This window comes from Jaculus jaculus, chromosome 10 (assembly GCF_020740685.1).
Source record: "Jaculus jaculus isolate mJacJac1 chromosome 10, mJacJac1.mat.Y.cur, whole genome shotgun sequence".
Classification (NCBI taxonomy): Eukaryota; Metazoa; Chordata; class Mammalia; order Rodentia; family Dipodidae; genus Jaculus; species Jaculus jaculus.
In genome coordinates, this window is record NC_059111.1 from 14,722,202 (window position 1) to 14,742,853 (window position 20,652).

Consider the following 20,652-nt stretch of genomic DNA (forward strand, 5'->3'; position numbering starts at 1 on the left):
GCCATTGTGTTAACTGGATTGACTTCTAGGCATTTCTTCATTTTGGGGCATATGCTACTGCTTTAATCCCATTCTGCAAAATTCTCAACTGCCTGTCTAGTGTAGTTAGACTCTAGAGGACATTATCAGCCTAGAATCCCTAGGTGAGAGAGTATCTTTTTTTTTTTTAAATTTTTAAAAATATTTTATTTATTTGTTTGATAAGGACAGAGAGAATGAGAATGGGTGCACCAAGGCCTCTTGTCCCTGTGCAAGTGAACTCTACAGACACACACACCACCTTCTGCATCTGACTTACATGGGTACTGAGGGATCGAACCTGGGTCCTTAGACTTCGCAGGCAAGCATCTAAAGCACTACGCCATCTCTCCAGCCCTGAGAGTGTATCTTAATCTAAAAAACATGTAGCCTCGGGCTGGAGAGATGGCGTAGTGGTTAAGCACTTGCCTGTGAAGCCTAAGGACCCCAGTTTGAGGATCAGTTCCCCAGGACCCACGTTAGCCAGATGCATAAGGGGGCACACATGTCTGGAGTTCATTTGCAGTGGCTGGAGGCCCTGGCGTGCCCATTCTCTCTCTCTCTCTCTGTATCTGCCTCTTTCTCTCTTTCTCTCTCTTGCTCGCTTTCTCGCTCTCAAATAAGTTAAAAAAAATGGACAAACAACAACAGCAAAAAAACATGGAGTGGTCTGTGTTGGGCCATAGCAGAAGTTTGAGGAGCGCTTAGAAGGAATAATTATCACTTGGAAGTGTGATCAAACTATCTGAAGTCCAAGATCTTCTCCAGTGCAACATACCAAATGGAATGCTTGTTTTTTTCATATTAGCTCCTGATTCCTTTCACTTTCTGGTATCTTTTTGATCTTTGTGTCATGCTGTGTTATAATACAGTAACAATCAGAACAGCACCACCATTTCTTTTTTCTTTTAATTGTTTTTAAATGGATCCTTAGGCTTCACAGGCAAGCACTTAACTGCTAAGTCATCTCAGCCCTCAACCCTCAGGTTGGGAGGGTTTTTCTGTTTGTTTTGTTTGTTTGTTTTTATCTGAGAGCAACAGAGAAAGAGGGGGAGAGAGAGAATGGGCATGCCAGAGCCTCCAGCCACTGCAAACGAACTCCAGATGCATGCGCCACCTTGTGCATATATGGCTTACAGGGGTCTTGGGGAATCAAGCGTCAATCCAGGGTCTTTAGGCTTCGCAGGCAAGCACTTAGCTGCTAAGCCATCTCTCCAGCCCACCATCACCATTTTTTGAATACCTAGTTCATGCTGAGTCACCTGGCTGGTTCAGGGGTTAGAAGGAAGTGGAGCTTAGTAGAATGATACGTGTTCTGTGTTCTCAGGGAGCTCCTAGTCTCCTGGGGTAGGGGAGGAAAGATACCTATAGCGGCAGCTAACAGAGGGGGCATCTAGTGGGTAGGTGGAACATCTGGTGGACAGGTGGAGCACCAGAGTAAGAACAGTGGCTGGGGGAGGGGCCCGTTTACAGCCCCACGCTCCAAGTACGGTGGCGGTGTAGAGGTTTAACTCATTCTAAAGCTAAAAGACTTAAGCGCTTCCTGTGGCCACCCCACTTTCTTAAGAACTTTGATTAAAGTCATCCACATAAATGCTTTACCTCGAATGTTAGTCATTTTCCGTCACTGTAGTATATACCTGAGATAATGAGCTTATAAAGAGGAAAGGTTTATTCTGGTTAGCAGTTTGGGAAGTTCTGACTAATGGTAGCATGGCACATCATGGTGTGGGCATGTGGTGGAGCATGCTGCTCACTTCATGGTGAGAAACATGGAGAGAAAGAAATGAGAGTCCCGCAATCCCTGTGGGAAGCACACTGCCAGTAGCCTTAAGCATCCCGCGAGGCCCACCTCTCATCCTTTCTCCCACCTCCTGAGAGCATCAGGCTGGGGACCAAGCCTTTACCACAGAGGCCTGGGGGGCTCACTTGATCTAAGCTAAACTGCACGTAGCCATGTACATCCCAAGAATATTTCAATGCACACCCAATAACCCTGGAAGCTGATTCTCATAGGAAAGCAAAAGAAAGAGAGGCCAGACAGAATTTAATTTTATCAGTAAAAATGTGCCCACTATGTACTCGACAGTGCTGTTTTATAATATTTAATTTTCCTGGTTACCCAGTAACATTGATGTTTCCCCCCATATTATAGAAAGAGGAAACTCAAGTTCAGAGAGGAGAGGTGACTTCTCCTGGGTCACACAGCAGTGGACAGTCGGGTTTTACTGCTTCTTGCATTTGCTCCCGGGAAGCCGAATTGTAACGAGTACTTCTCATAAGGGGCCAGGACTGTGGGTTACTTTTTTTTTTAAATTTTTTTTTATTATATTTTATTTGAGAGCGACAGACACAGAGAGAAAGACAGATAGAGGGAGAGAGAGAGAACGGGCGCGCCAGGGCCTCCAGCCTCTGCAAACGAACTCCAGACGCGTGCGCCCCCTTGTGCATCTGGCTAACGTGGGACCTGGGGAACCGAGCCTCGAACTGGGGTCCTTAGGCTTCACAAGCAAGCGCTTAACCGCTAAGCCATCTCTCCAGCCCTGTGGGTTACTTTTTGTTTTGACATTCTGTGATCTTTACTACCTGTGAACATTCTGAGAGTACACTTGTTAAATACTCTGTACTTAAGCAGGTGAGGTACCCGCATAAATTGTCACAGAAAGGCCACCGTCCCCGCGGCAGTCGTCCTCTGAACGCGAGCTTTGTTGCTATAGGTGATGACCAGGCCTTCAGTCTCCTCAAAGACACCTTTGGCATTCTGCCAGCTTCTTCTTTTTTTTTTTTTTTTAAATCTGATACAGGAAAAAGTATACTTTATACATACACCTAAAAGCGAAGAAGTATTTTGGTCTGGAATTTTTAGGAGTGCTCAAAGGTGTTGATGATCTTGCCACTAACAAAATATTATTTCTTTGCAGCTTAAAGAAGTCTTCTGCTGAGCTGAAAAAAATATTGGCCAATGGCCAGGTAGGTACTGCTGCAGATAAGGGTTTGCACACAGTGGTGCCCTTGTGGCTGTTCTACCTAAACCAAGTATTAAGCCATAAGAGTCTGAGGCGTTCTTGTCATAAATGGACAACGTGGCTTAATTTGATTGGCAGAACAATTTGCAGCACGTTTTTCAAACTGTGTTAATGGGTTTCACTCCCAGCAGATTGAAGTACCGCGCACCCACCCCGCTGCCATCTCAGTTTACAAAAAGTTAATCAGTTCTGAACAAGTGTGTCAACCCATGGGCTGTTGAAACTGCCCTGCACTCTGAGGTGACTGTTTCTTTCATTATGTTTGGGGACAAAAAAAAAAAAGAAAGAAAGAAAGAAAAAGAAAACAAAAACATTACTTTCTTACCTCGGCTCCTTCTTTTGTCCTGAGATCAAAACTGGCATTTTAGGGGAGCCGGGGAGCAGCAGACCTTTGGCACATAAAGTCCCTGGGCTCCAGGAGACCTTGCTTTGCCTAGTGGAAGATCCATCCGAAAGTGAATGACCTAACTCTGCGAGAAAGGGACACACGGGCCTGTGGGGCGCTCATTTCTCACTAATTTTGATTGAAGTAAGTGGGCACCTCTGAAATAGTGTAGTGCTTTTAAAACATGCACTGGAAAATGAAGCCACCTGCAGGGGCCGCGATTCCTCAACAGCCGCATAAAAGCGTTTCAATGTTTGCTATAGTGGAAGCCCTTTGATAGCCTTGGAGGCAGCGCCTGTCCGTTGCGATCAAGCCTGCCTATTAGGCTCTATTGACTGAGACATCTGTGTCACTGCAAATAAAAGACTCTTATTGATTTTCTTAACTGCTGTTCACTTCCCGTCCATGTTTCGAAGGCTGAAATCTTAATTATCTCCGATGCTTATTCAGTGCCTTCACACGCTGACCTCTCCAAGCTTCATTGGCATTTCATGAATCAAGCACTTGTAGTGGAGCGTGTCAGGTAGACAAAGCCGGGTCCTCATGCTCGTCCTTTTAATATCACCTGTAACATTGCGGCCTAATAGATGTGCGTGCCTTGAAACGATGGCTGTGGGGAATGCTTCTGGAAGCCTCGCTCACTTAGCACACAATGCCTTGAATACGCTTAAAAAAAAAAAAATTAAGTTGATGTGGTCCAGACAGCTGATCATCATCCCGTGTGTGTGTGTGTGTGTGTGTGTGTGTGTGTGTGTGTGTGATCTGTCATCCCTCAGCTCTCCTCTCATGTGACTGTCACTCATAAGCAGCCGACATGCAGCTGCAAGTTACCTGGCTTGCTGGTGTGTACGTGTGGAGCCTTGGTAGTCTCCAGTTTAAAAACAGATTCTTTTTTGAGGTATTGGGACTCAAACCCAAGTGCTCTGCCACTGAGCTGTGCCCTCACCCTGTACGTTTCAGACAGCGTTTGCACCTTAAAGTAGCTACAGGTTTCTTCCGATCAGGGTCCACGTCCATATCCCCACGTGCCCACTGTGCGTGCAAAGCCAATAAGAAAGAAAACCTGAGTAAGAGCAGAAAAATGGAACCTAGGGTATGCATGTGTCTTTAACATGCCTGCATTCTAGATACCAACTGTAATTTATGTACAACTCGCTTGTGTTCTGTAGCTGGAAAATATATCTCAAAAATTGACATAAATTAAGAAGCTTTAACTACATTTGTTCAACCCAGGCAATGGAAAATAACCTGTCAAAGATTTCTCTTTCAAAAATGAAAAACACTTGAGTTCTACCTCAGCGCGGGGGTGGGGGGTGAGCATTCTGCAATGTCCCTAACGTTTTGACAACAAACCTAGTGCCATAAATGTCTTAGTGTCTCAGTTAGGAGGGTCTCTGTGGTGGCAGATTGCTTTCCCTTGGGAATGTGCCAACTCCACATTGAACAGTGGAACATTTTCTTTCCTTTAAGGATAAGCTTGTCTTAAAGTTACTTTCACTCAAAGAGAGAGAGAGAGAGAAAAAAAAAAAGAGCATCTCTGGAAGTTCTCAGAACATCTGCTTGTGCTCCTTCCTCTGCTGCCGTGGAGTAAGTGAAGGGCCAGTGAGATGACCTTGTGGTGAGGTAATGCGCACAATGTGGGCATCTATAACTCTTGGGGCCCAACCCTGACTCCACTTGATAGGGAAGAATGTAAGTCACATTTAACGATACTTTTAACACTTGAGCATAGTTTTTTTTTATTATTATTCTAGTGGTTTAAGCTCTCAAGCATTAATAATGATTTGCTTTTCCACTAGCCTCCACTTAGATTTAATAAGGAATTCATATTAATCATTAAAAGAAAGGGACATGATTCTTCAAGATAATCAAATATTGACAGGTTAGAAATAGCTTTCTGCCTGGGTTCATTGATATAGGTTATGTGATATAAATATTTATTTCTTTTCTGTCACTCAGAGTAAATGCCACCAATTGATTCACCATTGATATAGTGTCAACAGTTCATAAGAAACATTTGACCGGCTTGTGTTTTCCGATTAGTCTCTGCTCTATAAAGTGGGATTTACTAAATCTCTCCAATTGTCTGCTCATGGAGTGTGACTGCTTTCTGAAACCATTATTGCTTCGATTTGTGAAGCAAAGGTCTAGTGATAGAACTTGTTTCTGTCAGACCTTTACATATAAAATAGGATTAATTGAGCATTTTTATTTTAATGATTTATAAGTGATAGGTGCTGATTCCTCTTAACACAGGCAGACAATAAACAAGGAACATTCTTTGCTAATCCATAATTGAATTCCACTTCATGTCCCCATTAATGTCATTAATATTTTCAGTCAGGAATCTTTTTGGAAGTTTCACCCTTAGTCTGTGGGATGGAACTGTTGGTTTCCTGTGAATGCTTTATGATGGAGGATTCTATTTTTTTCTTTTTCTGGCTTAAAAAATAAATCAAAAGGTATTTGTGACATGTTTTATTGAGATCTATAAATCAGAGCCACTGTGTTTTCCAAATGTGGTTTTCCCACTTAAGTCCAGCGAGGCATTGTCTGTTTAACATTGGCCCTGGGTTTGAAACTGATTGGAAACAGCCCATCGGGTCAATTTAAAGGATTTGAGCCCTGGGGATCTACGTGTTTGACTTTTGCATCCTTTAGTTGTCTCTCCTTTTGTTTTTCGATTTGGCAGGAGAGAGTGGCAGTATTCTATTCCTAATAAATCCAGTGCAAATGTGCCGGTTCTGGTCTGGCCGCATCATTCTTACTTCCGGAACTTTAGATACCTTTAGAAAAACTCTTGAGTTTAGCAAAAAGTGAGGAGGTTAGGTAGCTACTATAAAATCGTCTTTAAAAACTGAATCGGGCCAGGTATGGTGGCACACACCTTTAATCCCAGGACTGGGGAGGCAGAGGTAGGAGGATCGCTGTGAGTTCACGGCTAGCCTGAGACTATATAAGTGAATTTCAGGTCAGCCTGGGCTAGAGTGCGACCCTACCTAGAAAAGCCAAAAAATAAAATAAAACAAGAAAATACTTCTGACCCTAGTGGCACACTTCTGCTGGGTGAGAAGGCTGAAGCCCAGATGAGGCTATGTATGCAAACCAGAACTGCTGAAGGCCCGCCTCCCCCCACCCCCACCTTCAGCCCAGGCAGCTGCTGCCTTTCTCACACCCAGGCACAGACCCTGCCAATCACCTCTCCCAGGTCTGTTGACATTGTGGCTTCTCAGTCTTCCTCTCTCACATCTATTGTTTTGCTTCTTGCTGCCTTTTAAAAGTTAAAACAAGGACAAGGAACTACATTTAGAAACTTTGCCTTGTTTACTGATTAAAAAGCCCACTTTAATCATGCCTTTTTAGTTTGAAGGGCTATGTGACTTCTGCAAACATTTCTCTTCTTAAAAATGTCATAGCTAATGAAATTGCTTTTTTCCTGCGAGAGCCTTTCATATGATGGCTTGCCTTCCTGTGGCCAGTGGCTATTGGTAGAGAGGAGTGTCCCTCCATCCTGCGCACGAGACTCTGTTGAACTGGAATGGTTGTTTCTGAGTTGTCCTATAATCTAAACATATTGGCCTAAATGATCTTAAATGCTATGAAACTGTGATTTTGATGGTATGTGACTCCACCTATCATATTTGCCTGAAGTACATTGTTGGCATAAGAATCCACTTTCATATCATTATAGTTCCATTCCTGGCTTCATTTTGAAAAGTAGAGTTATTATTCTCATCTACCCAAACATGGTGGGTTTCTCACAGTTCATAACAATCAAAGTAACCCATTTTGATCAGATATAAAATTCTTAAATAGGTTTTTTAATTTGTTTATTTATTTAAGAGAGAGATAGAGATAAAGAGAATGGGTGCACCAGGGCTTTCAGCCACTGCAAACTAACTCCAGATGCACGTAATACCTTGTGCATTACCTTGTGGGTTATGTGGGTCCTGTGGGAATTGAACCTGGGTCCTTTGGCTTTGCAAGCAAGTGCCTTAACCACCAAGCCATCTCTCCATCCCTCAAAAGTTATTTTTATTAATATTTAGCTCAAGTACTCTGTTCTAACAGCTTTTGTTCTTAAAATTATTTTAGCCCGCTATGACAGTGTGCACCTGTTAGTCCCAGCACCTAGGATCCTGAGACTAGAAAAATCACTGGAGTCCAGGAGTTCAAGAACAGCCTGGGCAACACAGTCTTTCTCATAAGGCACATAAACAAACAAACGACCCCCCCCCACATACAGTTTGAAAACCTTGACAAATATTTACATGACATTAAAAAAAATTAGAAGACTCATATAAGCAAACAGAAATGAATCTGGTATTTTCTAAACTATAGTTTTAAAACTATCAGCCAGTTCATTGGCCAGGTAAAGGAAGGTCTGCGTAAGTGGAAACATCATAGGGACCCCTGAATCATTGTCATGACTCCTGTCTTTTCAAGTGGCATGTCTTCAAGTTGCTCTCCAAAGCTACGTTTCTGCGAGTACGAACACTTGTTATCTTCCCCGGTGTTTGAGGGATTCCACAATATGTTGCGTTTCTCCCCATCCTTGAGTTTGCTCCCATGGAGCTTGGCACTCATGCATACGTGTGCGCACGCGCACACACATACACACACACACACACACACACACACACACACACACACACACACACACACACAGAGCAAGCACCAAGCCTCCTCCCCGCCCACCTCCCTCCTGGGGGCTCTCAGCCTGTCCTCAGGATCCATGCCTACCTTTCCTGATGAGGTTGAAATGGCAGGAATGCAGGGCTCTTCTCTTTGGTGAAGATTGCTGGGATTATGGGTGCAGCTGGTAGGAGACACCCATACCCAGCCCCTTTGCCTGTGGAGAGGACCTAATCCCAGATTCTGGCCCTCCCAGAGCCCAGACCCTCTATCTTGTATACCTACATCTGCTTACCTTCTTACCTCAGTGCCATGAACTTCAAATCTGTGACATTGACTGCAGGCCACAGTGCTGCTGGATCTAGTTAGGCAAGTTAATGGTACGAATTAGGTTGTTGGAGGCATGCTTAAATGTCCCAGAGAACGCCCTTGGGGAATTGGTCAAGTAGCCTGATGGTTGTTGCCGGCGCGCTGTAGGAAGCCTTCGCAGATTAAAGCAGACCAGAGAGTAGCTCTGCCGGCCCCGCACCTCAAGTCACTGTCTATGCTGCTGCTTGGAAATGCATCATTCCGTCAAGAAGAGTGCATTCCTTCCTTCCTTCATGCCATATCTATGACACAGGCTAAAATGACTTTTTTTTCTGGATTAGTAGTTTCAAGATAGTAAAGAACAGAATTCTCCTCAGATAGGAAAGTGTGTGCCAATTTTTCTGACTTCCCTGCCACTGTCTCACAGCCCCTAAATATAGTAATTAGCTGATTGTAAATTGCATCAATCAAGTCATACTACAAGTCAATCAGGTGCCGAATCGGCATTTACACATTAATCTGTCAATATTCTTTTAGGGGTTGGCACGATGGCCTGGCAAGAAGGCTGTTTCTGCTCCCTGCACTGCCCTCCTAATTATCACAGCTCTCTGAAGCCTCAGCCTCAGAAATGCGTGGAAGAAAATATTTCCCTTGATAAATGAAGCTCTGCTTTACTCAACTGGGGGAAGTTCAGAGCAGAGCAAATATTTAAAGCTTTACTATATTGGTCTGAGAGCAAACTCTTATTTTCCAAGTGATATTGAATTAAAAGCTCCATCCATTTTCTGCCCATGCGAGGCAGTGCAGTTCCCTGGAAATTGATTTTTTTTTTTCCCAGGCTTTACTTTGGCTTTTCCCAAGCTTTCAACTGTATGGAAACAACACCTTTATTAAGTCTACTTCATAAATAAAGTTGGCAATTAATTTTTAAGCAAGTGGGCCAGTGTGTTAAAAATTACTGCTGGGAGTGGGTGGTATACACCTTTAATCCCAGCACCTGGGAGGCAGGTAGGAGGGTTGCCATGAGTTTGAGGCCACCCTGAGACTACATAGTGAATTCCAGGTCAGCCTGGACCAGAGTGAGACCCTACCTCGAAAAACCAAAAAAAAAAAAAAAAAGTCATTTGATAAACACTTATTAAGAGAGTTCCTTAAAAAGTCTAAAACAGGGAGCTGGAGAAATGGCTTAGCAGTTAGGGTGTTTGCCTGTGAAGCCTAAGGACCCTGGTTTGATTCACTAAGACCCATGTAAGTCAGATGCACAAGGGAGTACATGCGTCTGAGTTCATTTGCAATGACTAGAGGCCCTGGCATGCCCATTCTCTCTCTCTCTCTTTCTATCTCTTTCTCTCTCAAATAAATAAATAAATAAATAAATTATATATATATGTGTGTGTGTGTGTGTATATGTATATATATATGTGTGTGTGTGTATGTATGTATGTGTGTATATATATATATATATATTTTAAAGCACTGTGACTTCAAGAGTAGCTTAGACTACATAGTGAATTCCAGGTCAGCCTGGGCTACAGGGAGACCCTACCTGAAAATATAAAAAAATCTAAAACATTATTCTGTTGGTACCAACATCATCCACCTACCATGCTTAATTACCAGCAAGTGTAAAATTTTTGATACCATAAGTGTTATACAACCTCAGAAAACATTCATGCTGTTTTAGACATTAAATTATAGAAACTGTCCTGGTTTATTTCAGACACATGTTTTCCTTTATGCAGTATGGCATTTGCTTCATGTGCCTTCTAAAGTGCACTGATTTAGCACTTTTCCATCAGCATAATATGATTTCTGTCCAGCTATGGCAGTATTCTAATTTATCGTTTGCAAAAACAACTCTTTGTACTCTAGGCAAACACCATCCAGTTCGTTTGCTCAGTGTTAATTAGAGGGTCACCTGAGCAGTTTCCAGGGGCTGGCTTATTTACAGATCATGCCTTAGATTCCTGGCTGTGAGTCTGTGTCTGTGTTTCGCTGTCCCAAATTTGGCTCTGGTTGTATGCACTGCTGCTCAGCCTTGGTTAGACCCAGTGCTGGAGACTGACCGGTTTCCCTACCAGTATCTCTGACCTGACCCTTTTGAGCCATGTTATATCATTCCATTTTGACACCTTTTATCAAACTTTAATGAAATGACCCAGGCAAACAAATTGTCATTAAACTTTCCATCACTTTGTCCCTAGGTATCGTCTTTTATAAATTGGACAGCAAATGTTGTATTGATCTTCCCCGTTCTTGCAGCTGAACTTGAAATGACCCAGGCTGCTCGTTGTTTATGGCCCAGGGTTGCTTTTCCTTGACATTTCCATCCGCGGCATGACACCCTTTCTGTTTTTCTTTCTCTCTCCTGGAGATGAATGAACAAGACATACGGTATCGAGACACCCTCGGTCACGGCAACGGAGGCACCGTCTACAAGTGAGTAGTTGATTTTGTTTGAACTTTCTGTCCCCTTCGCCAGGTGTGACGTATCCAAGTACTTCCTGGCAAGGATTTTTTTTTTTTTTTTAAACATAACCAGTGCTTCAATTTTATTTCCACGTTCAACTCCAGGATTCCGCGAGACATCTTGTATTTTCTCAGGAATTGCCTGAAAAGTGCATTTATATTGCCTTTTTTAATATTTCTGAGCCTGCATCTCTCCTGGGTGAGCAGTTAATAGTCCACCATTAGCAAGCATACCTTTAACTGGCCTGAAGTTTAATGCATATTTTCCTTTGCTCTTTAACACTAGTTTTTTGGTTTTTTTTTGAAACTTGCCAGTGCCCTGTGCTGGTCCCTTGCCTCTTTACATTTGTACCCAGTGGAAGCCAAACCTTACAAATACCATTGCTTTGCCCTGTGTTGACATTATAAGTTATTAAAAAAAAAAAAAAGCCTTCTTCCTGTTGTATTTTCTTCTCTTTTTCACCCTGCTCCCCTGAGAGAATTTCTACACGCATTGATGAATATGTTAAGTTCTAAAACTATCCCAAATGCCAGTTGCAGCGATCTTACCCTAAAGGAGTGTTCATTTTCATATTAAAAAATGCTAACCATAAAAAATAGTTCTCTCAACAGGGAAGTCTTTCTCATGCAGCAGTGCAAAGTTTAAACTGCATAATGTAATATCTGGTACTTAATAGTCTGCAATGGTGTATGAAAAATATTCTACTAGGAATTAAAAAAATCCATACTCTGTAAGAAAGCCCTGAGGGAGTAATAAAGCTTCCATATATTCACCAACCCTGGATCACATTATCATTGTATTTTTACCTTAGATGTTTTAATATCAATACCAAAAATAATCTCGGAGCTAGAAAATAATTAATTCATTTTCTGATTGGTTGCTCATGCTCCTGGAACTTTAAGCTCTGATTAACCATATGAGTACAGATAAAAATTGTCCTACTGTCCCGTGGTCACATGCCAGAACCCTAGAGTATCCCTCACATCATCCTACAGCCTTGGCATGGGATTCAGTTTCTCAGGGTTAGACTCCATAGTCTCCAGGTCCAGTCCCCTCTGCAGGTACAGCCAGCATGTGGGTCCTTCCAAAGACAGTTCTTTAAGAATATAAGCTAGGCTTGGTAGCACATACCTATAATCCCAGCATTTGGAGAGTGAGTCAGGAGGATTATCCTAAGTACAAGGTCAGCCTGAGCTATATAGTGAATTCTAGGCCATCCTGGGCTACAGTACAAGTCTTTGTCTCATAAAACTACATTTTAGAAGAAGAACTTGGGGTCACGCATACTGGGATTATCCTTTCTTACAGATGCTAAGCGTTGTGAGCTGTGGGTCTGAAAGTTAAGTCCTTCCACCATGAGAACTGCAGGGAAAAAAAAATTGCTTTTGGTGCTGGGGATTAAGCCCAGGGCCTAGAACATACACCCCCGCCCAACATCAATGTTGGCATTTTTATTTTATTCTTTTAAATGTCTGTGCCTGTGTGTCAAGGTATGTACAGGCTCATATGCGTGTATAGAGACCAGGGGACAACCTCAACGTGTCCCTTCACTCCTTCCACCTTCTGTGAGCCGAGGTCTGTCTTGTTCAGCCACCGAATGCGCCAGTCTAGCGGGCCTGAGAACCCCCCAAAAATCTCACCGTCCTCCCACCTTCCGGATGCTCCCGCTTCCACCTTCCCATTGCCGCGCGTGCGTTGGGATCATAGGCACATGCACCCCTTTGCATCTGGCTTTATGTGGGTGCTGGGGAGGACTGAATCCGAGTCCACAGGATTGTACGCAGGCACGTTTAAATGTTGAGCCATCTTCTCAGCCCCGACGCTGAGGTTTTAACCCCCTCTCAGATTGAAATGTAAGTGTAAGAGAGGTAGGCGCATTCAGTGGGGAGAGGATGAAAACCTCTGAAGTTATTATGCTAATGTTCTGTTTTCAGTTCAAGACTTTATTGTATCACATGAGAAAGCTTTCCTCCTGCCTCAGCCTCCTGGGTGCAGGGGTGTGTCGATGCGCCTGGTGCATTCACAACTCTTAAGGGGGAGAGTGTGAAGACTCCCAGTTACACGACCAGCGGTCGTCAGTCACCGTACCTTCACTTCTCTTCAGCTCCATGTGGCACTCTGTGTCCCTGCTTTCACTTAGCTCTGAGAAATGTTAGAGTCATCAGGAAACGAGAATTCACTTCACTAAAGTCTTTATGAAGCACTGTTTGATGTGCTATGATTGGGTTTATTCTACACTAAGTTTACCTTAATGGTGCTGACTATAAAAACTGTGGTTTTTTCAAACAAAATGATTACATTAGAGGCTATGCTACATAAACTAGATGAAGAAAATATTGGAAAATCCACTCATTGGTAACAAAACTGCCTAATGGTTCTATTTAATTTTTTTCTTACAAAGTATAATAAAGCTAATAAGTATACAACAAAAGTCTAATATTTCAGTGTTTCTGTTTTGCTTGATGGGATGTTGTAAATTTCAAGAGATATGATGCCATGTGTAACCACAATGTATATTATTTAATAGTTGGTACATTCTCACCATTGTAAGTCTAGATGGTTTCCATAATTACACAATATGAAAATTGGCCCCAGGCATCGGGAACCACTTGACAGTGGATTGTGGGTGCTGTCCTGCACTGAGCTGTTCTGGGTTAGGCTAGTGACCTAAGAAGGTGGTTTTAAGTTGGTATTTCTTGTATTACTGATGTGTGTGCTAAATGACTTATAAGGAAAATAACTGTGGGGCTGGAGGGATTGCTTAGCAGTTAAAGCCAAAGGACCCAGATTCAATTCTCCAGGACCCACCTTACCCAGATGCACAAGGGGGCACACGCGTCTGGAGTTCGTCTGAAGTAGCTGGAGGTCCTGGTGCATCCATTCTCTCTCCCTCTTTCTCTGTCAAATAAATAAATAAAAATTTAAAAACATATTTAAAAAAAGAAAATAACAGACTAAAATATATAGCCCATGCCTGGCACAAGGGAGAACTTAAAGAAAAAGGAAATGGGCCCATTTTCATTATTCCTCCATTTCTCAAAGGCATCACACATTTCTGAGAGAAAAGAGACAAAGAGAGGGGAGAGAGAGAGAGAGAGAGTCAGACAGAAGAAAGAATATCAGGAAAGACATACTCTCTTCTGTGAGAGATTAATGGTGAACTTCAGAAACTTTGGGAATGTAGAAAACCATGTGTTGTGGTTAAGCATGAGCCTTTTTTGAATTTTGATTCCGCCGTTCACCCAGCTCTGTGACCTTGGGCAATTGATGTGATGTCTTGCTTCAGCGTTTCCATTTGTAAAGTGAGAATAATAGTAGTCCCTATCTCACCGGATTGTTGGGAGGGTAAATGAAGTGATCCATAACAGGTTAAGCACTGGGGCTGACGGTTGTCAACTGTTAGCTACTGGTAAGGGTAGAACTAACAATGGACAACATTTTAAGCCCTATGTTTTCTACCCTTGCTTGGTCACACAACTAGTTTTTTTTTTTGTTGTTGTTGTTGTTTTTACACTTATTTATTTATTTGAAAGAGAGAGGCAGGAGTTGGGGGAGAACAGGTGCCCCAGGGCCTCCAGCCACTGTGAACGAACTCTAGAAACACATGTACCACTTTCTGGGTCCTGGGGAATCAAACTTGGGTCCTTAGGCTTTGCAGACAAGTGCCTTGACTGCGCAGCCATCTCTCCAGCCCTCATACAACTCTTTTTGAGAAACATCTACACCCATCTCATGGAATTACAATAATGTTGGATTAACTCAGAGGATTCTTGCCTTTATGGCATATATTATAATTCTGTTCCCTTCAATTTCCTAATTGTTCCCATGAGTAAAGTTTATCATAGCTTATGTACTGTCTCATGTATGATTTTCTAAAAGCGTCAAAAGTATTTTCTCTTCTATCATAATTTATTTTCACACTGTTATGTGATAGCTGGTATATGGACCGCTGGGAGATGTAAGGCTCCTAGTCTGGCCATTCCATGCGAAGCCAGAGCTCTACACAGCAAATTTTTTTTCTTTTTCTTTTTCTTTCTTTTTTTTTTTTGTTTGCTCTGTGCTTTCCCCCAGGCAATGTGGTTTCTCAAGGTCAGGCGGAGTCTATTGTGTTCCCTTGTATTTTCTGGTGTATGTGGTATTGAGTGGATGCTTGGTACATGCGAGTGAACCGAGAATGAGGCAAGTGGAGGTTTTCCAGTCGGGGTTTCCTGGGGCTCCTTAATTGGACCCTCCCCTTGCTCACGAGCTTTCAAGGCCACGCAGTTGGTTTAGAAGGGTCACCTGGAAGAACAGGCATTTCCAGACTATGGATGCAGATTTGAATGATCAGCTGCAGATGCCTTTGATGACTTCCCTTCCCCTGGCCAGCCTACTGGTCCCTGTCCCCTTTCTTGGACAGCATATCCCATTGATATGAAAGGTACCAGTTACTTTGGATATATTCAGTAATTCCAAATCCTGCCACTCAAACTTTGATGGAGTCGCTCAATCTTTGGGCTCAGAAGTGACATATTGTGAAACTCCTAGGGCTGCGTTATACTGTCAGTTAGCTAACAATCACCAGCGGGTAGTCTCCCCCTCCACCCCCCGTCTTGTTTTGTTTCCTAATATAAATTATTCAAGTTAAGCTTCAGAGTGTCTGGGTTTGGTCATAAATTCTAGTCTCTATACAGTTGAAATCATAGTGAATTTTCTACTATCAAATCCTTCCCATAGTTATAGCGAAGAATCTTGTCAGAACATTATAAACAATATAACATTTTCTGTGATATAATGGGTGTCATATATTCTACCTGAATGGTGTTTGAAAGATTGGATGTATGCCACTATTATTTAAGGTGTATTCTCTGGAGACAATAAGAAGAGGAAAGAGCGAGTAATTCTAGAAGGTGATGGTTTCTCTCATTTATTTGTTAGGCACTGAGCCTGGGGGTGGTCCTTAGAGGGGCAACTGTATCACATGAGTTCTTAAGTCCTCTTTTGCCTTGTGATATGACTGCAGAAACCAACTAAAATAAATTTGTGTTTGGGGCTGGGATCTATTAACTCATAAGAATGTGATTCCATGACATTCAGAAATTCTGACTCAGGTCACTGACATGAAGTGGGAAAATAAGTGCGTTATCTAATTAAAAGTAATTCAGTAAGCAGAGTTTTTCAAAACATGAGAGTTCTAAAAAACATATATCTACCGGTCCCATTGTGACATGGAAGCCATTGAAAGTGTAGATTGTAGCCATTACAATAAAAGTTCACTTTAGGGTGTTTGCATAGTGGCATAACTGCCCAGCAAGACATTTCTCAAAACGCGTCTCAGCGTGGAGCGAGGCATGTCCGCCTGTACTGAGAGCCGCACAGTCACCACACAGGAAACTGACTTCCCCTCTCACAGCCTACTTGCAGATGCCACACCAAAGTACTGGTTTCACTTCTTTGTATGTTTTCCTCAGCACCTACCTGTCTTCTATATTAAGAATAGTCTTTTAAACAGTTTTGATACTGACCTGAGCGCAAGGGTGATTGTTTGATTGATTTTGACTTTAAATTTCCAATCAAATGAAGAGCCTTTTTCTTTGCAGCCAAGATCATATTTTAAACAAGCAAACAAGACACCATCCTAATGTAAAATTAAATACTTATATCTGGCTGGATGGCGCTGTAGTAGCACGTGGCAAGCAAGGATATTAATGTTTTCAGAAAATCAATGAGTGTTTGTCAAATAAAATTAATTATGTATGTTACCCCCCTCTCGCTCTCTCGGCGTTCACCATTATAGGTTTGTTTCCTACAGTAATGTGCGTCGCATTGATCAGGACCTAAAGAACAGACCTGTGCTCTCGGTCCCTCTCCCTGCACCTCTCCCGCCGTCGCCCCCACCCTCCCCGCCGGGCACCCTTGCTCACATCCATTACGGCAGTGATGGATTATTGGCATCCAGCCAACATGACAGGATGTCACAGGTCGCTGAGCAAAAATTTTCAGCCTCTGTTTCCACTCGAATTAACTATTATTGAAATAGTTTATTGAGATTGAAGTATTGATCATTTTTTTGCTAACCGTGGCTTAAGGGAAGGAAAGAGGAGGCAGTGGGGTTTTTGAAAGACACTAAATTTCATTTTAAAAAATCTCATTTATTTAGCCTTTTCTTCTTCCTGTTTTATCGCCCCTATAGTTTTATTGCTTGGAAAAGGGTATCTTGGTTTTATTTTTATGACAGTATAATTATACTTCAGAAATGCACTTGATTACTATGGGTAACAAAATTGTTCTAGTATATTGGCTTGGCCAATATTGCTATACAAACAACTTTTCAGTCAATTGCATCTGGTAAAAATCAATACAATATGGTAATATTTCAAGTAAGAATTTGCTGAATCTAAGGGTTTCAGCACATTTTCTTTCAGGGACAAATACTTTTGAGTAATATTTTATGTTAATAAAATGCTTGATGAAGAAATTTGAAGTCCCCAGCAAGAGGTTGTTAGGAGGTCTTACATTAGCATCTTACATGTCTGTTGTGATGGGTGAGAGAGACCCAGTTCCCAACAGAAGTCTGTCCTCTGGCCTCATATGAGGGCCGCACGTGTGGTGTGACTTCCTCCTGCGGTATGCCAAGTCTGGACCCTGCATGCCAAGATGACAGACACTTGAGCGTTCCTGGTCCCCAGAGGAGCACAGGAAGGCCAGTTGTAGTTACCCTCCTTGCTGTAACAAAACGCCTGGCAAGGCCAGTTTAAGGAGGAATGGCTTAGCCTGAGGTCTCCGTGCTTCATGGCAGGGAGGGCGTCGTAGGAAAGGCAGTTGGTTCCACCGCATCCACAGTAGCCGTGAAAGCTCTCACCCCACCAGCCCGCCTCCTTGTCCACAGGCCAGCACCCCAGTCTGTGGAATAATGCCCCCCATTTAGGAACATCTTTCCACCTCAGATAATCTAATCCACAAAATCCCTCATAAAACATGCCCAGAGATTTGTTTCCGTGATGCTTCTAAATCCTATCAAGTTGACAACTGAGATTAACTATCACAGCAGGTAACAAGGGCCTGAGAATTGTGTTGAGCAGCAAGCTTGGAGCATGAGTGGTGTCAAGGACCCAGTGTCCAGAGAGACACAGAGACTCTGCCCATAGGTAAGCACAGAACCTTGGGCCGGCTTGCATGTCTGTTTGTAGCCCATGGACCTAGGGGTTTCTTGCAGAGAGAACAGGAAATACCCCATGGGGAGCTCACAGTGAGCAGACACGTGGCTAAAGGAATTGGCTTTCATCGAATGCAGACAAAGCCAAGGGACTCAAGACAGCGGCTCAGACCCACAACCTGTCCTGTGGATGAGCGCTTTGCTTTGTGTTCTGAACCATCTCGAACCAACATCTCTGTGAGTGCTCTGCCCTTGTCCTCTCTTCTCCCTCTAATTGTCCCATTGGAGGAGACTTGCGTCTCTGTCACTTTGGTGGCAGTGCGCACAGGGCCTGGCACAGTGCCTTAGCTACACTGAGCACCTAGTTTCTAGAATGAGCCCACCGAGGCAGATTCTGCACACAGGATGAACACACAGCGTCGTCTGTGGGCGGCTCTAGGTCACCTACCACATGCACAGTGACTCTGCCTCGTTCAGAACTGCCAAGAAAAGAATCTCGAGCCAGGCACGAGACGGCTTCTCCCCAGGCCTAAGCTCCCGAGCAGAAGTTAGTCTGTGACACCGTAAGTCACCCCTGTCGGCTCTGTTGAGTTTCTTTCTTTTGCATTTTATCTTCTTGTTTATTCACTTGCTCACGGAACTCCTGCTTCCTGTCACTTTGTGCCGTGGACTGTGCCAGCATGGGAGTCCAGTCATGGACTGGTCCCTGTGCAGATTGGGGCCAAACAGAATAGTTAAGGAAATAAATACCGAGATAAGATACCAGACCTTGCAAGTGCTGCTTGGGGGCGGCTTAGCTGAGGAGGTGACATCTGAGCTCAGAACTGAGGGATGGGAAACCTGGGAGGACCTTCCTGGCGGAAAGAGCCACTCAAGCCAAAGCCCTGCGGAGAACACGGCCATGTTGTCCAGGCCAGCCTAGCTGGAGTGGCGTGAGCATCGGAGGGTGGAGAGATGGGCAGAACTTGATCACACTGCATCTGTAGTCCCAGCTCATGCTGTGAAGCTTGGCTTGGCATGGCATGCCCAAGGTCACGCCAGGAATGTAGCCCTGGGTTTTTGACACCTCCATCAGTACCTGGAAGTGCTTCCTGACCCTCGGTTTCTCTGGGTTTCTTTTTTTTTTTTTTCGAGGTAGGGTCTCACTCTAGCTCAGGCTGACCTCTGGAATTAACCATGTAGTCTCAGGGTGGGGTTTCATAATTTTGAAAATTACTTGTTTATTTATTTGTTGCAGAGGGTGGGTAGAGGGGGAGGGAGAGAGAGAATGGGCATGTGAGGGCCTCTAGCCACTGCAAACAAACTTCAGACTCATGCGCCACCTTGTGCATCCGACTTGTACTGGGGAATCGAACCTGGGTCCTTAAGCTTCGCAGGCAAAGTCCTTAACCACTAAGCCATCTCTTCAGCCCAGAGTGTCATAATTTTTAAGACATGTGATATGGGGATATAAGATATAAAGTGATGTATAATTTTGAAAGGCAGTGATGAACCATGCCTGGTAGTTAACAGGAGAGGCTCTTTAGTAGTTGCTAACACACCACTAATTCCCTGACAGAGTTACCGCAGCACGGGCTACCCTTTGGGTCTCTTTACCTAGCAAAAACTTAGAATTTAATAATTGGATCCCTAGATTAATTAATTGTATGGTTGTGCCAGCGGACGTGGTGCATTTCTTGATTTCGAGGCGCGCTAACATTTTTAAAGCCATTTTTGCAGTATTTGACATGTTAGAAAATTGTCATCTCTGGGTTGGCACATTGCACAAGCAAATATTTGTATACCATAGCATCTAGGGCATTTACTTAAATTGCTTTTTTGGAAAATAATTCACTGGAAAGTCCAAAAGGCATTTACTGTGTATAACTTTCTGCCGCAGCTTCCTCCCCTCTCCCCCACCACCTTCAGTCTGTTGTTGGCTGTTTTGATGTAAGAGACGATGTTCTTGGTAAATTGCTGCCACGCTGGGGTGAAGCCCATTCAAGTTCTGTGTTGTGCATTAGCACCAAACGGAGAGCAGGTGACGAAACCAGAGGGGTGCACCAGTAGACACGTAGGCGGCGAGTGTTAAGCTGACAGGATTTTTTTTTCAAAGCAGTAGTTTGCTTATAAATGAGATTTTGTATAATGTTGTCCTCTCGATCTTGAAGTTTCCATAGTTTTCTAATGTCAGTATTCATCTCAGAAGGAAAAGGTACGAGAAGTGTTGTGCCAAAAGCAGCACTCGGGGCTTTTGTTTTGTGAATTCAAATAATCAAGCGGAAAAAATGTCCAGGCAAAATTAGAACTTGCTTTGGGGCACAATCAATAAAGCATTTTAACAAGCTTAAGTGTATTTGGAAAATATGTATTGTGTAAGGTTCTCACACATAGTGATTCTGTTACCACTGCCAACTGTAGCAGTAAAATGTAACCATATACTACAGTCAATAAACATAGAGCTCTGATTAAACCATAATTAAGTTTCCCAAAAAGTTAGCTAAAAACTATGAATACAGTATTTTTACACTTCTTCAAGAACAAACTTACAACAAATGAAACTGTACAGTGTTAGAGAAAATGAGGCACAGTGTAAAATCTCAGAGGGGATTTTTACCACGAGTACATGTGCTGGGTAAAATCTGTACACGCCATTTATTTCTTCTTCCCTTTAACTCCCCCCCCCTCTTTTGGG

At 43.1% G+C, this 20,652-nt stretch overlaps 1 protein-coding gene across 8 annotated transcripts in view; it reads left to right on the forward strand.

Annotated features, from left to right (window-relative positions):
* Map2k5 (mitogen-activated protein kinase kinase 5) overlaps window positions 1-20,652 on the forward strand; it is a 278,604-nt gene that overhangs the window by 51,180 nt on the left and 206,772 nt on the right. For all 8 annotated transcript variants that reach the window (XM_004662568.3, XM_045160765.1, XM_045160764.1 and 5 more), the window contains 2 exons: window positions 2,940-2,988; window positions 10,748-10,812. In XM_004662568.3, coding sequence (XP_004662625.1) covers window positions 2,940-2,988; window positions 10,748-10,812 — 114 coding nt within the window. The remainder of the gene's footprint in view (window positions 1-2,939; window positions 2,989-10,747; window positions 10,813-20,652) is intronic.